This window comes from Terrapene carolina, unplaced genomic scaffold (genome assembly GCF_002925995.2).
Source record: "Terrapene carolina triunguis isolate 2854851 unplaced genomic scaffold, T_m_triunguis-2.0 Scaffold132, whole genome shotgun sequence".
Taxonomy (NCBI): Eukaryota; Metazoa; Chordata; order Testudines; family Emydidae; genus Terrapene; species Terrapene triunguis.
In genome coordinates, this window is record NW_020664483.1 from 3359683 (window position 1) to 3375016 (window position 15334).

Here is a 15334-nt window from a genome sequence, read left to right on the forward strand (position 1 = left end):
TGAGCTTCCGCTTTGCTAGGTGCTACACAAACGCAATCTAAATCACCACCACCACCACAACTGATTGTGATTGTTACATTTTTGGTCGTCTCAAAAGTGTAGTCAAGGATTAAATCACCACAGACTATTATCTACCCTAACCCTGGTAGAAGTGCACTCCCCAATGCGTGCAGCTGCTGTCTGTGCTGTTTTGTGGGGAGCACTTTGAGTGCTGTCAATCCAATACCCTTTTACAAGCACTAAATTCCATTAATATAAAGGCAGAGAGAGAGGGAGAGAGGCAAACACACAGGGGGAGGATACTTCCAAAACTCTGAGGGGAAATGGGTCCGCAAATAAGAATCTTATGTGATACCTTCAAAGAAGCAAAGTTAGAGGGAAATAATTTCCCCTTTTTAAAAAAATATCAATCATAGGATTCACTCTCTGGAGAATATGGAGCTGAAGGAAATCTCAGCATTAAAACACTGATAAAACACTTTAACAGTGTCCAAAAGCAGGCCAATACCCAACAAAGAAACATGAAAGTATCTGTTTGAGTTTTTTATTTTAATGAAGAGAGATATAAGATACCTCTAATCATAACAAGAAGCATAAACTGACAAAGCTTAAAGGACATGCTCTCACAAAAGAAAAAACTTTCAAAGATTGGCCAATTCAAAAAAATCCCAAGAGAAAAAAAAAACCCACTTGGGAGAAGACTGCAAGATCTAACAGGCATTTCTGCCTAGATGTCAAAACTAAGCTCATACTTTCAGTGTTTCTCAAACATACGTAGGAAGAACCGCATGCCTTGTACCAAAACATCCCTGCAGCTAGCAGCCAAAACTTCTCTAGATAGCATGTGTGACCTGACCTTCCCACTGCAGGACTGTCAGAGCACAACAGTAAAACAATGCAATCCGCAATCATTTACTCATGAACCTTTTCATAATAGTGATTCCTAATGAAATGATATCAAATGAAACAAAAAAAAGTTGGGAAGACTTATTAAAGCCTTTATTAGTCCACTCCAACTGGAACCCCTAGAACCTTTTAACTTCACGTTCAAAGAAGGACCTCACCAAGAAGGATGTGCAGGCATGGGAAAAAAGTTGGCAGGATGATTGGCTCGTTAAAGGCAACCTGAAAAGCAAAACAATTGGATTTGTGTCCTTTTATCTTCTTTAGGATGTGAGAGGAAGGCCTAAAATTTTTTTATTTTTTTTTTAAGATTTTTTCCCCCTGCCTATTCTTACATTAGAAATTCAGGTCTTTTTTACTCTCTCTGGGAAGACTGTAGGATTATGACATTCAAGATGCCAACAAGTAAAAACTGATGACTGGAATAAGGAAGTAATTTATATTCAAACTCTTTGAATCTTTGTTAATATCTATTTAACTCAAAGACACAATGAAACATTTGGGAGAGACGCTATCTTTGTTAAAGATTGAACAATCCCGGCCTTTCAATTAGGCGCAGAGTTGGCTCACGAGGCACAAACAGGACCTCCAAGCAGTCCTCCAGCAAAACCAAGCACAACAGATTTAATATTCTCTATATTTCAAGCCTTTTATATGCTTCATAAAGCAGCCACACACACACACACACACACGCAAAAGTACAAAGCCTATATTTGACAGTCTCTCTAAGGTGAAAATCTTTAGGAAAGAAACTAGAATGGAGGATGAATCCATAGCATCCACCCGTTTATCTTTGAACAACCTGATATAATATGGATCAGTCACTATGGGTATGTCCACACTGCAATCAAAAACCTGCAGCGCCGAGTCTCGGAACCTGGCCACCTTGGGCTGTGGGGCTAAAAACTGCAGTGTAGATATTGCTGCTTGGGCTGGAGCCCAGGCTCTGAGACCTGCCCCCATCACAGGGTTTTAGAGCCTGGACTCCAGCCTGAGCCAGAACATCTACACTGCAAGTTTTAGTCCCATGAGCCTGAGTCATCTGACCTGAGCCAGCTGCGGCCATGCTGCAGGTCTTTTTATTGCAGTGTAAATATCCCCTATTAGACCCGAACGTTTACTCATTCTGGGCCAGACTGTGATTCACTTGCTCATGCCGTATTATACTTTATACCATAAGTAGTCCCTCTGTAGTCCAAGTGGAGTAAGGAGCTACTTAGTAGAAGGGTATTATAACATGGCCCTCTGTGAGCTTAAGTCAAGGCTCTCAGGAAAATGACTTTCTATGTAAAAACCTTCAATTTTCTCCTTTCGAGAAGGGTTTAAAAAGCCCACTTCTACTATCATGGAGGGGCAGGTGAATTGCTCACATCTTCTCCATAATGCAGGGTTTGCCACCCAGAGAGGCGCTCTCTCTTTGGAGGGATTTGATTTCATGCAGCATCACTTCCTGACAGATGCGCAGCAGTTTTTCCAGGAGGAAGAGCAGGGTGAAGTGTGAGTCATCCATCGTAACTAGGGCCATCAGAGGCAGACAGCTTGAAGCTTCCTTCTGAAATGAAGGTTCCAGCAGACTACTGACAATGGCTGACTGGCTAACTGCTATGGAACCCTTCGAAAACCATTTGGTTTACACTCATTAACCTCAGAGACATACCCCTCCTCCCACTCTAATGACTCAGTTCATCCAAGCATCAACATCAGCTGCAGGAAGACTTTCAGTCTCATGGTCCAAAGGGTCTTGGCACAAAGAATGACTCCGCCTGAGTTGATGAATGACTCCGCCTGAGTTCTGTGCCCTGGCCAGCAATTTCTGATGGTGCTCTCATGGTATTGAGATGGTACTATTATTTCTGAGATACTAAAACTAGGGAACCTAAAGCACTTAACAGTTCACTCTGTTTAGAAGACGAATCCTATGAAGCACTTTCAGGTTACCACTAGGAGAGGCTTAAGGTGCTCCTCATGAAAACAGATCATCTCTGGGTGACTCCTAGCGCCCATACACATCACGCTTGACTCCAAGACAGACTATATAGCAATCACACTCATCTTCCTGAAGCCACAGACGCTCCTTCACAGATGGCAAGGGTGAAGAGAACATTTTGGAACAAAAGCAGAACAAGAGGAATAAAACAGAACTGCCCGGGAGCTTTGTCAGATACCCATGAAGCTTCAACACAGACTTCATAAAAAACACACTGAAGCCCCTCCACTCAACATTGGCAGTAGGGGCAAAAAGACCATCAAGAGCTACAATGATTCCACAAAGCCTCAAGTGCTTCTAAGGTCTCAACACCTTGTTGCAATGAATCCCCACTGGAAAGGGGTGCATTGAGTGTTCAAGACTGAGCTTTGATGCATTAAGCTCAGTATACGTAGTACAGAAAAACTGTAACAAAGTATCAGACATGAACCATTAAAAACAAACAAAACAAAAAAAAGGTTAATCTGAGCTCAAAATTTCTCATAAAAACAGACGGAAAATTCTAGTCTAGGCATCAAGCGGGCTCAGTGTTCCAGGGCCACAAAACCTGGAGTGTAAAAGGACAAACACACAGACAAAGCTTACAGGTACTTTATTAAAAAACTAACAGAAGGGTCAGGAAATCAACAAAGGCCAACTGAAACCTGTGGCAGATCATGGGTTGAAGATGTATTGCATCTGAAAGAAGTAACCTAGCTTTTAAATGGCATATCTCATGCTCTTAGAAAATGACAGAACACTAGTTGACGAAATCACGCTAGAACTGGCGTGGAAAGCAAGGCATCAATCAGCATGAACTGATTGTAAAGCACAGGGGGCAATTTATTAAAATGATTTTTCCATTATTTTAGTAATTGAATATTGATTAAAGCTTCTCAGTAGTTTCACAAAAGAGAGAAATAGTAATATTTGTTTTTAAGTTTGACATGATGAACATTTAATAAGAAAAACATAAGGGGGGGGGAGTTGTCTGCTTGCACAAAGAGGTATGTCCACTTTTGCCTGCACTTGCAGCACAGCAGCCCAGTCTTTGACTTACCCAGCGCCCCCTAGAGTGCTGGATGCTAGCACTTTGACTCCACACTTGGATCAGTAATATGCAAGACTGGACCTCAATCAAGAGAGTCTTTTAAATACGATGGTACTTAGAAGGCACCTTTACCCCAGAGGAATCTATTGTACAAAAACTGTTTCAGACCTCACAACGAATGTACCTTAAAATGAAAAGAAACTGAAAAGTGAACTGAAAGGTTCTCGAACTACTAAGATGCAAATTCAGGATTCTGTGTTCTCCTCAAGGAGTTATTAGTGATGTAATTACATAGAGAAAATGAGCATTCTTTACACTGGTCTATGTGTTAGTAATATCATCCATTCTTTGCAGGAGAAACAGTGAACCCAGAACTTGGATCTTAGTAGGTTTAACTAACCACCCACCCACGTTTTCAAAGTGCATGTGTCATTTTGAGGCTACACATTAATTCTGTTAAAGTTTAAGGTTCCTAAACTGTGTTTTGTTTTTTCCTCTCTAAAATTCAGTTCAGTTATTCTGTTAAAAAACAAAGCCATGTTTGGATACAGGACAGGAAAAACACCACACAAAGCCAGTAAACTTAGGTATTTTCCCCTCTCTCCAAAGTGGAAAAAGGTCAAAGTATGCCTTTAATTTGTTTGTTTAATAAAGGGAAACCACTCTTAGGGTGAAATCCTGGAATACAAGGAGTAAGTCTTTATATTTGAGCTATAAAACAAGGTTCACGAAAGAAATGTAAAAAAACCTCCACAGAAGCATGAGTTGTTCTCCTTATGAAAGAACACTGTTTTTATATTAAAAAAACAAGCCAGAAAACAACAACAAATACTGTATATGCACGTCTGCCTCATCACCTCCATATCATTGTATATACACCTGCATAAATATTGAGCCATACACTTGATTTTATAATGAAGTAGTCCGCACTTTACAAAATAAGGTAATACATTTAGACAGATTACAAATACAGAGTTCTGTCCTGAATACTAGTGTATGCTATTGATACCTTAAAACTAAAAAAGTAATGATATTTTTCAAATTCCATCTAAACAAGCACAATACATCTGCTACAGGGAGATCTTAGCACATCTTGATAAACCTTATTGATAAAATGTTTAAATTACCAGGCAGCCTTTATAACAGAGGCACAAGCAGAGTTTCCTGTCTAGCACAGTTTTTTCTGCTCTTATTCTAATGATACATGTTCAATTACTACAGAAAAGAAAAGAATCAAATCAGAAACATCTGTAGTTTGCCATATAATTACTGGATCTTCCCCATGGAGACTGACCTTTGTAACACCGATACTAAGACCTCAAAGGCTAAATGACAGAGGATATTCACATGGTTTAAATGTATAACATGATTACAAGGAATTAAATAGGCACTGTTATTTTTCCATCTTGGTTTATGTTAACATAAGCGTGTACTTTATGATCTTACATTTAATCTCTGTGCTCAGTGTGTAGTAGCAGAATTTACTCACTATTAGTGGATCCACAAACCACTGAAATGCAATGTTTTGATTATATAATAAAGTTGAATACTGTATTTGAGGCTATTATGCAGCCATTACTTTTACCTGTAATAGGAATCTTTTCTGCCAAGCTTTCTTCCTTGCTCTCATCTTCACACCAGCTTGTGACTTCTGTATGTGAACACACAATAATGAAAACACATTTCAAAGCCACAATGATCAGACTGGTTTGTTTTCTTTTAAGCCCTATTCCCTTTAATTTTTCACTTTTGTTATCTCTTATTTATTGATCTAAACTGTCCATTACAGTTCTTAAAAGAGGAGCCTACTGTGAACTTTAGTCAAATATGATGCTACTGTGTCTCTGTGTAGCTTCCAGAGAAAGCAGTGAGCTAACCAAATATCTTAAATAATGTAAGTCCTGATGAGATTTTTAAAAAACCAACAAAACCCAAAATCTATAAACACTACAATCTTGCCCAATAGTCCAAGAGCAATAAGATACATTATACTGGAAAATTAATTAGTTTAAATCAAAGTATCTCTCTCCTCCCTGGGTCAGACTAGCATGAATTTAGGAGATCTAAATCAGTTTGTTTATGTTTGCTGTGTAAAGAGGACTGCATCCTAATTGCCTGTCTCCTTTAGTCTTTCATGTAAGGAATGCTCTGAAAGCATACCAAGCAAGTTACCATATTTTAGTCATTGCAAGAGACTACATTATATTACTTTTCTTTAGCTAAAGATATTAACCAGACTTTTATAAACATATTCAATTCATAACTTCAAAAATGCAATGCAGCTTTTCTTGTCATGAATTTTTCACTTCCAAAAATGAAGGAAAAAAAAAAAAGTCTATTCCCCAATCTGAGTTTATAAGTAAACAATACTTACCTAATTTTGATATGGCAAAATGTGTTTTATAAATGGTAGACAGACCTCAACACAGGGCTTACATTTCTAACTTACATTTAAAAAGGAAAAATAGAAATCTAATCATTATAGAATGCTCATTTAAAATAAGTGAACAGAAATAATAATTACTACTAGTGGACATTTGAGAATGTTATATTACCCCATGGTAAATACAAAAAAGAAATTTGTTAATTCATCAGAACTGCAGTAATATACACAGTTTTCTACAGACTTTGGTATTATATTTTATAAATATATCTTGAGACACTGAGAATGACAATAACTTTGAATGCATTTGTTTCTGTGGATCTTTTAACATTAGTTACCTTGTTCCCTTGTACCAATGCTGTCAAGCCATTGAGCGTGTTTTGTTTGCTTTATTTCCCCATTGTCATTCAGAATTGATGGCAAGCAGTAAGATGATTCATTACCATGAATAGATGACCTATCACCACACTCTTCCGGAAGGACCTCTCTCAATAACAGCGTAACCTACAGCATTTAAAATAAATAAAGTAAATAAATACATAAAAATAACTGCAGCACGCTATTATCCTTAGTCTCAGAACTACATTCTTTTTCAACATAAATGTAGGTTAATCTTTACTTAACAATATAATCTGTTGTCAGGATATTTGTTTTTAGATATAAAATTATCTCTGAGTTAAATTGCTCTTACTTTACTTCATAGTTTAATTTAATTCCTAACACAAACTTACAACGCCTTTTTTTTTTAAGCAATACATTTTCCAGAAATCATCAGTGTTTTGTCATTGATGAGTTACCCGTCAAGGAAAGAAAATACAGTGTGCCACCACCTATGCTAGGCCAGAAACATTGTTACAATATTTTAAAATTGGTTCAGACTAACTGGGTTTTGAAGCATTTTTCCTCATCCACTTTAGCCAAGCAGATCACGCCCAGAGTTTACCTAAATTGTTTTAAACTACAAGTAAAATAAGGCTAGATAAAACTATACCTAACCCAATGTACTTGGGGCTGAAGGACCTGAGCCAAACCCCACTGAAGTCAATGGGAGTCTTTCCACTTATTTAAATGGGCTTTGGTTCAGGCTCTAAACGTACAGTATTATTGATTATTCCCAGACAGTTTATTCAGTCTTGTGTATTCATATGTATTTCAGCAGCACCATTCATATCTCTATAGTTAGGGATGTATTAGCTTTCTTTTTTGCTTTTTCTATCTTTAATTAAAACCTACATTTTCCGAGAAGGCTATAATTGCTAAAAAAACATAGCTCCGAGATAAAAGCAACTAGCAAAGTTCTAGAAGCAAGTTTAGCACTGTTTTTAAAAAGCAAGTTATTTCTGAGCATTAAAAGCTTTTTAAAATAGAAATTTACAAATTTTTAATTTTTGGTTGTATAACTCAAAAATGGATTTGATCCAAAATTTAAAATCAAGTACACAACACACACACACACATATATGTATACACACACACACACACACGCAAACAACAGTTTAAAAGACGTATTTTCAAATGAACCTTTTATCAATATAGAGCATTGTTTCCATTTTTTTTCCTCCCTCCAGCTGTTAAGGATTTTTATTATATAGTGTGCAAATTAGGGGCCTGATTCCGTAGATCTTACTAGTTTCAAGCTCTAATTATCTAATGGTTCAATAAATGAGGGAGCCTCCAAGGATCTGGACTGATGTCTCATGGAAATAATCCTAGATTTTGTGATTTTCTTTATATGTTTACCTGTGAGAATGGAATGGCTCCAGCTGGAATCATTCAGGTCCCATAGGTAAATATTACTCATTTGCTTTTTTTCTTAATCCGCTATTTACCCAAGAGACCACAATGGCTCTTTTTGAGTCGTGAGCAAATAACTTTCAGTGAAGGTTTTGTTTTGTTTTTTAAATTAACCTCATGCACAGGATTTCAATACATGTAAATAACAAAAGCACATCAACACAAATGAAGGAAATTCTAAGTGATTGCTTTTTGTTAATGTTAAAAATAAATTAGGTTCTATAGCCAGGGTCACAAAATATTTTTATTATTGAAAAGACAGACTTGTTTCCAATTGAGAGTCCATCACATTGCAAATCTAATGTATTATATCAGAAGCAAGTCAACTGACAAAAGGTTCTACTAGTAATATATTTTATGCTGTTACTGATGGACATGTGCACCATCACAGATTCCAGGCCAGAAGGTACCACTGTGATCAACTAATCTGACCTGTATAACACAGGCCATAGAACTTCCTCAAAATAATTCCTGGAGTTTACTGTTTAGAAAAACATCCAATCATGATTTTAAAATGGTCAGTGATGGAGAATCCACCATGACCCTTGGTAAATTGTTCCAGTGGTTAATTACTCTCACTGTAAAAAAAAAAAAAAAAGGATGCCCGGTCTGAATTTGTCTAGCTTCAACTTCCAGCCATTGGACCACGTTATACCTTTCTCTGCTAGACTGAAGAGCCCATTATTAAATATTTGTTCCCCATGTAAATACTTGTAGACTAATCAAGTCATCTCTTAACCTTCTTTGTTAAGATGAGTAAGATTGAGCTCTTTATCCCTTCTCACCCTCTCTCCCCCCCACCCCTCCCCAAATCTTTTTCAGAGTCATTGCTTTCAGGGACAGAGTCTCCCATCATAGAAGTATGGTAGGTTCTTTGTGCCTAGATGTATACATTTAGCCATAGGAAAACCTATATTGTTTGCTTGTGCCCAGTTTATCAAATAATCCAGATCAATCTATATCAGCGACCGGTCCTCTTTTTATTTACCACTCCCCCAATTTTTGTGTCATCTGAAAGTTTTATCAGTGTTGATTTTATGTTTTGTTCCAAGACACTAATAAAAATGTTAAATACCGCAGGGCCAAGAACCAATCCTTGTGGGACTCTATTAGAAACACACCCATCAAATGATGATTCCCCATTTACAATTACATTTTGAGATCTATTAGCCACAATTTAATGTGTGCCATGTTAATTTTAGATCTTACTAGTTTTTTGAAGTCAAAATGTCATGAGTACTAATTCAAATGCCTTGTAGAAGTATATTACATCAAAACCTTTATCTTTATCAACCACACTTGTAATCTCATGAAAAAAAGATATCAAAATTTGACAAAATTTATCTGCAATAAACTCATGTTGGTTGGGCATTAATTATATTAACCTCCTTTAATTCATTATTAATCAAGTCCCTCCATTATCTTGCCCGCGTTAGACATCAGACTAACAGGCCTATAAATTAATGACATCATCCTGTTTACCCTTTTTAAATATTGGCACAACACTAGCTTTCCTCCAGTCTTCTGAAACTTCCACATTGGGCCAAGACTTATTGAAAATCAACATTAATGCTTCAGTGAGCTCCTTAGTCAGCTCTTTTAAAACTCCTGGATGCAAGTTATCTGGACTTGCTGATTTAAAAACATTTACTTTAGCAGCTGCTGCTTAACATACTCCTGAGATAGTAGACAAATAGAAAGAGTGTTATCATATGAGATAACTATGTCATCTATTTTTTAATCAAATGTATAACAAATATTTATTGAACACTTCAGCCTTTTCTACATTATGATTATTAATTCTACCCTTTCCATTTAGTAATGGATGAATACCATTGTTAGATTCTCTTTGGTCCCAATATATATTTCTAAAAATTCCTTCCTATTGTCCTTAACTCTACTGGACATAGATTTCTTGTGTCCTTTTACTCTCTTATCAATTTCCTACAATTGCTAACTTATGTTAATATTATATAATTATTTTTTGTAGCTGCCTTCACTTCCCCTTTAAACCAAGTGTTTTTTTTTTTACCAATATGGCCTTCTTCCTTCACTGTGACTTTTTGTGCCTCTAGTAAAGTATTGTTAAACCATTCCAAATTATCATTCACAAGTAATAAATGGAAACTAAATATTACATTTAGGAATCCAGATAAAATGGGATGGCTTCACATCAGACATCCCACAATGAAATCCCAGAAAGCACAAGGGCTGATGCCTGGACCAGCAGGGACCAAACTCTCACACCCTTATTAGGGTCTCCAGCTTGTTTGGAGAAAGGCCTTCTTAACCAAAGTCTGGTAGGATCTACATCAGGCTAAAAAGATGGCCCATGTTCTAAAATAAGCTGTATTGTTCCTATATTTACTGGAGTGTAACTGAGTATGAAGAACTCTATCAGAAATACTTTTTAGAAAGTTTCTTTCATAAGTCAAACCCTGAAGTTTCAAGGTCAAGATGCCCTCACAGACCACCAAAAGAAAAAGGGAGAGTCCCATCCGAGGAAACTCCTGACAACTAGCCCTAAAGCCACAAAAGGAGCATCAGGTAGTCTCAAAGTATATGGCAATGAAAGAGAAAACATCCATGGCAGGGGATGGGGAGAGGGAGGGAGAGAAAGAAATAGATGGTAAGACATGCAGGGGGAAGAGAAGAGAGAAAGGAAGGAATCCAGGCAACACTACAGGCAGGAAGGAAGAGGGAGACTCCACAGCTTTTTGAGTGGAGGAGACCACATGGAGGAATTGGACAAAGGTAACCTAGGGTTGGGGAAAGGGGAAGGAGAGGAAGAGAATATGCCAAAACAGAAGGTCACAACATCTGCCTTCTGACAATGCTAGAAGGGAAATTAGGTTTACTGGTCACAGCCAAACACTTCTGAGCCCATTGGGCCTGTTGAAGGAGGAGCTGGCTGGTTGTGTGATGGAGGGGTACAGAGACTGATGGGACTCTCCTTAAGTTCAGGATGCTTATTTAAAGCATTCCCAACTCTGCCCATGGGGTTCCTCCATGAGTGGATTTATATGCACATTTGGAATGCTGATAGGGCTTTGCATGCTCTTGGATGTTTTAGCAATGCTGTGACAATACATGGCGCCAGCAATGTACGGTTTGGTGGAATCTTCATCTGTCAGCACAGTAAATCTTCAAAAATGGCCTGAAAACTGTATCAATCTTAAAGTCCTAATAATCAAGAACCCTAAGCGCACATAATGGGCAAAATAATTAAATCACAACGCCACCTGGCCTCTTTTTGTCCATTTGAAGTTTTTGAGTGCAAATATTTGATTTTTTTCAACATGTAGATATTTGTACTTCAAAATGCAGGTGCGTGTGTAGAGGTGGGATAAACATTTAGCATAAAATGTGTTCTGTTCTAAAGAATTTAATAGCAGGTTGTTTAAATATTTCCAGGAATCCAACTAGCTTTAACGTATGTGTTTTATTTAATGAGCTGTGTGCCTTTGTATTTTATCCTTATTTATATAGGCTACTTCATGGAAGCCTATTGTCCTGTGCAATTTCCTTGTAAATAAGAGGTTTCCAAGGTAAATCTATCCTGAAGATAAATTCCCTTGAGAATTTATCCTGATTAGTAGATATAATACAAAAATAAATGCATGCACACATGGGTACCAGTGTAACACAACAGCAAACAGATTATAGTGCATATGTTGAGCAATAAAGTGCTTATGTTACTGAACTCTAAATATAAATCTTTTTTTCTTTACTATCTTTATTCAAATTCTCACCTGATTGTCATCATACACTCAATGTTCTAGCCTCATTGCAATATCTTCCTCAATGCTATAACCAAATACAAAATGTATAAGAGTAGCTCCACAAATATTGTAAATATATTTACTATCAGTTCAAAGATGCATCTCCTGACTGGGTCTCTTGCTCAGGCAAAGTGCATTGCAAGTCTGAAAGCCAAACAATTTATCCTTATTTCTTTTAAAAGTACAATTACCTTGACTACAATTTAAAATAAAGATCCAATGTACCAAAATATTGCACATTATTGTTTGGGCCGTGATTTTACTGAAATTAAAAAAAAAAACAGTTACCTATGGAAACTGCATAAATGAGGGGGGAAAACAAGATTTGTAAATTACTTGTTCAGTTTATTTTTTGAGCTATGAACTATCTACAAAAAAAATTGGATTAAAAATCTAAATCTGATTAACTCTTCATAATATATCTGCTCTCTGTGATATGCAAAGGGCTGATTTTTGATTGTGGATTCATGCAAAGAAGTCTTGTTATAAACTCATAATTTAAAGGTAGAGAAGAGCGATACCCTGGATGACAATAATGATCCATCTCCTCTTGAGGAAACAGTACGGTTTAGCAGATAGGGCTAGGTCAGGAGACGTGGGTTGTGTTCCTTGATCTGACACCAGCCTGCTGTGGATACTTAGGCAAGTCACTTTGTGTCCATTTCCCCATCTGTAAAGTGGGGATAATGATTCTCACCTTCTTTTGTAACAAGCTTTGTGATCAACAGATGCAAAGCATACATAACAGCTACGTATGATTAATACTAAATTTTAAAAAGTCACCACAACATACGGACAAATGCCTCCGTGTCCTTGCCAGCAAGTACAGAAATCCTGTCACAGATGGAACCATCAATGCTCTGCTGCACAGAGGGAAAACCACGTAGGGTATGAAAGTAACTACACTTTCCCTGCAGAGGGTGTGCAAGAGCCCCAACTATTACTACGGCTCTTGGGCTCAGTGACAGCCCAGCTGCCGCACAGCTAGTCCAATCCAAGCTGCCTGGCTGGGGCAGGGGGGGATTCTATTCTTCTATCCCCTCTTATGGCCTCTGTGCAAAGCCCATTTACTCGAGATTTGTGGTAGGATTGGTGGGGGCAGTATCTGGTCCATCAAACTGCCAGCTCTTTTTACAGGGAGCTGGTTTATAACTATATATATTAAAGTTTTAAAAGTGTACACAATGGCCTTGTTTGTAAAATTGTCCATATAAATTTAGTATACCAAGCATTACAATGCTATTTTAAGAAAGAAAAAAGCTATCACTCATGATGAAAAGCTATTAATCTAGAGAGACTGATGGACAGAGAACAATGAGATACAATGGGCTTGTGATTATTTTTTTCCTGGTTTCACTACAGCACATCTATTTAATTTAAAATATGGATTTTGGGGGGCCGGGGAATACTGATGCCCTACTGAAAATCTTGAAGAAATTCTTTAAAATGCTTTATTCCATGAAGAAAATAAATGGAGACCCCTCTTTCTTCTCCCAAACCACCTTTCAACTATCTCAGAATCTGATTAAGAATGGCAATTTTTTTCTGACATTCTCGGGTTTTTTTAAATAAAAGAAAAATGTCAGATGGGGTTAGTGACTTATGTTTGTTTGTTTTTTCCTCCTGTATGATTTACTATGTAGACATTGCCACTGATTTACACATTATATATTTTTCTTCTGGTGAGATTACAAACAAATGCATACATTTACAAATAGATAGTACATGGAACAAGATAGAGGTCCTGAGAAAACAACAGTAAGTGATTATATAATTTGGCATTTCTTGATTCTTGCAACTTTAAAGTATTGATTTTTTGGTATGGAATTTCCTGGTGTTTCTTTTTCAAATGAAAAAGGGTAAGACAAAAATGTGATAGCTGATAAAGCTGCAGCTTCCTTGGGGCTTTTCTAAATAATTTTTGCACTACTTGAACCATAATGGTTTAGAAACCGGTACGGGTAAAGTGGTACAAGTGGCCACTGCTATACAAGTATAATGGTGCTTATATCACTGATAAGGAGTATCACTTATTCCTATAAATGTATGCATATTTCTAAATAGCTGCTATCAGTGCACAAGTGGGAAAGGGAAAGAGCAAAGAGTGAAAGATTAAACTTTCACAGTAGTGATCACAAGAATCATGGTAGGGGACCACTGTGACAGCTGATGTCTATTTGTAAGTCTAAAAAGGCTCTTTAAAAAAATAATTTTTTATTTCTACTTTTCTCCAAAACTTCAGGCTGTAGCCACAGACACACATTCGCGTGCGCACACACGAACAGTTTGATTACCAGTCAGCAAAACTGCTGAATGATCGTAAGTGCTAACCTGGCCATCTTGTGCATTTTTTTCTGAAATAAGTAAAGTTCCAAACATCTCTTTTACTTCTTCCTTCAGCAAAACATGGTGTTTTTTCAAGAACAAAATGTGTTTGCACAAACGTTCCCATAACATGGCAAAATCCAACGGCAGGTCAGGCCTGGAAAACAGACATACATGCAGTAAATATGACAGACACAGCGTGTCAATAAAATGTAAAATCAGCCCACACTATTCATATCTTTTTGTTTAGTGTAGTATAATCAATGAGATATTAACAACTACTTTTTAAAAACTCAATTTGTAATATCCTCGCGGAAAGTGGAAAATAACATTTCTGTGTCTACAGACTTTGTCTCTTTACAGTTGACAAATCCTTGCCCTCCCTGTCCTACAAATTTAGCTGAAATGAATATAACTCCTTTTATTCTGATTACCTCTTCCTTCGTGCACTCACATTAGTGCTCACATAATCAATGATGTTGCCATAGTCTGTATTTAATAGTACACTACATAGAATTATTAGAGATTATTAAAAATGAAGTATAGTTGTCAATGTGCATGACTGTGTGATGCTTTATTCAGGATTTATTGAGTTTGTTCACTTAGGTTCTAGTCCCTGCAGCCTTACGTGAGTCTGCAGAGCTTGGGATGGCTGACTTTCCCACAGTCCCTCTGGGAGGCCATGCAGAGCCACAGCCAGGGTGCACTGTGGAGAATAGGTGCTGCAGGAAGTACAGCCCAAGGGACCCAGTGTGACAGTATCCTGCAGCCCTCTGATTGGCCAGCAACCCTATTTAACTCTGGAAGGTGCCCCAAGAAGTTTGCTGGTCAACAACACAGATTTGGGGCCTGGTGCAACTCCAGACCTCATCTGGTCTCCTGATCAATGGTCTCTGATCCCAGCCTGACCCTGACTTTAGCTTAGTACTACCTCTGATCCCCAGTCTCTACCTCTGGCCTGACACTGACCCGGATTCCTGCCTACCAGTTCTAGCCTGGCACATATAAGAACATATATATGGGGGGAGGGATAGCTCAGTGGTTTGAGCATTGGCCTGCTAAACCCTGGGTTGTGAGTTCAATCCTTGAGGGGGCCACTTAGGGATCTGGGGGAAAATTGGTACTTGGTC

General features: G+C 37.6%; 1 protein-coding gene across 5 annotated transcripts in view; it reads right to left on the minus strand.

The window, feature by feature from the left end:
* KIZ (kizuna centrosomal protein) overlaps positions 1-15334 on the minus strand; it is a 98189-nt gene that overhangs the window by 26103 nt on the left and 56752 nt on the right. For 3 of the 5 annotated variants that reach the window (XM_026653229.1, XM_026653228.1, XM_024219974.2), the window contains 3 exons: positions 14211-14361; positions 6642-6807; positions 5506-5571 (listed from right to left, as the gene is read on the minus strand). In XM_026653229.1, the coding sequence (XP_026509014.1) occupies positions 5506-5571; positions 6642-6807; positions 14211-14361 (383 nt within the window). Of the gene's footprint in view, positions 1-5505; positions 5572-6641; positions 6808-11860; positions 11905-12400; positions 12550-14210; positions 14362-15334 lie in introns of those variants that run through there. The other 2 variants (XR_003369861.2, XR_003369862.1) reach the window with 2 other exon arrangements.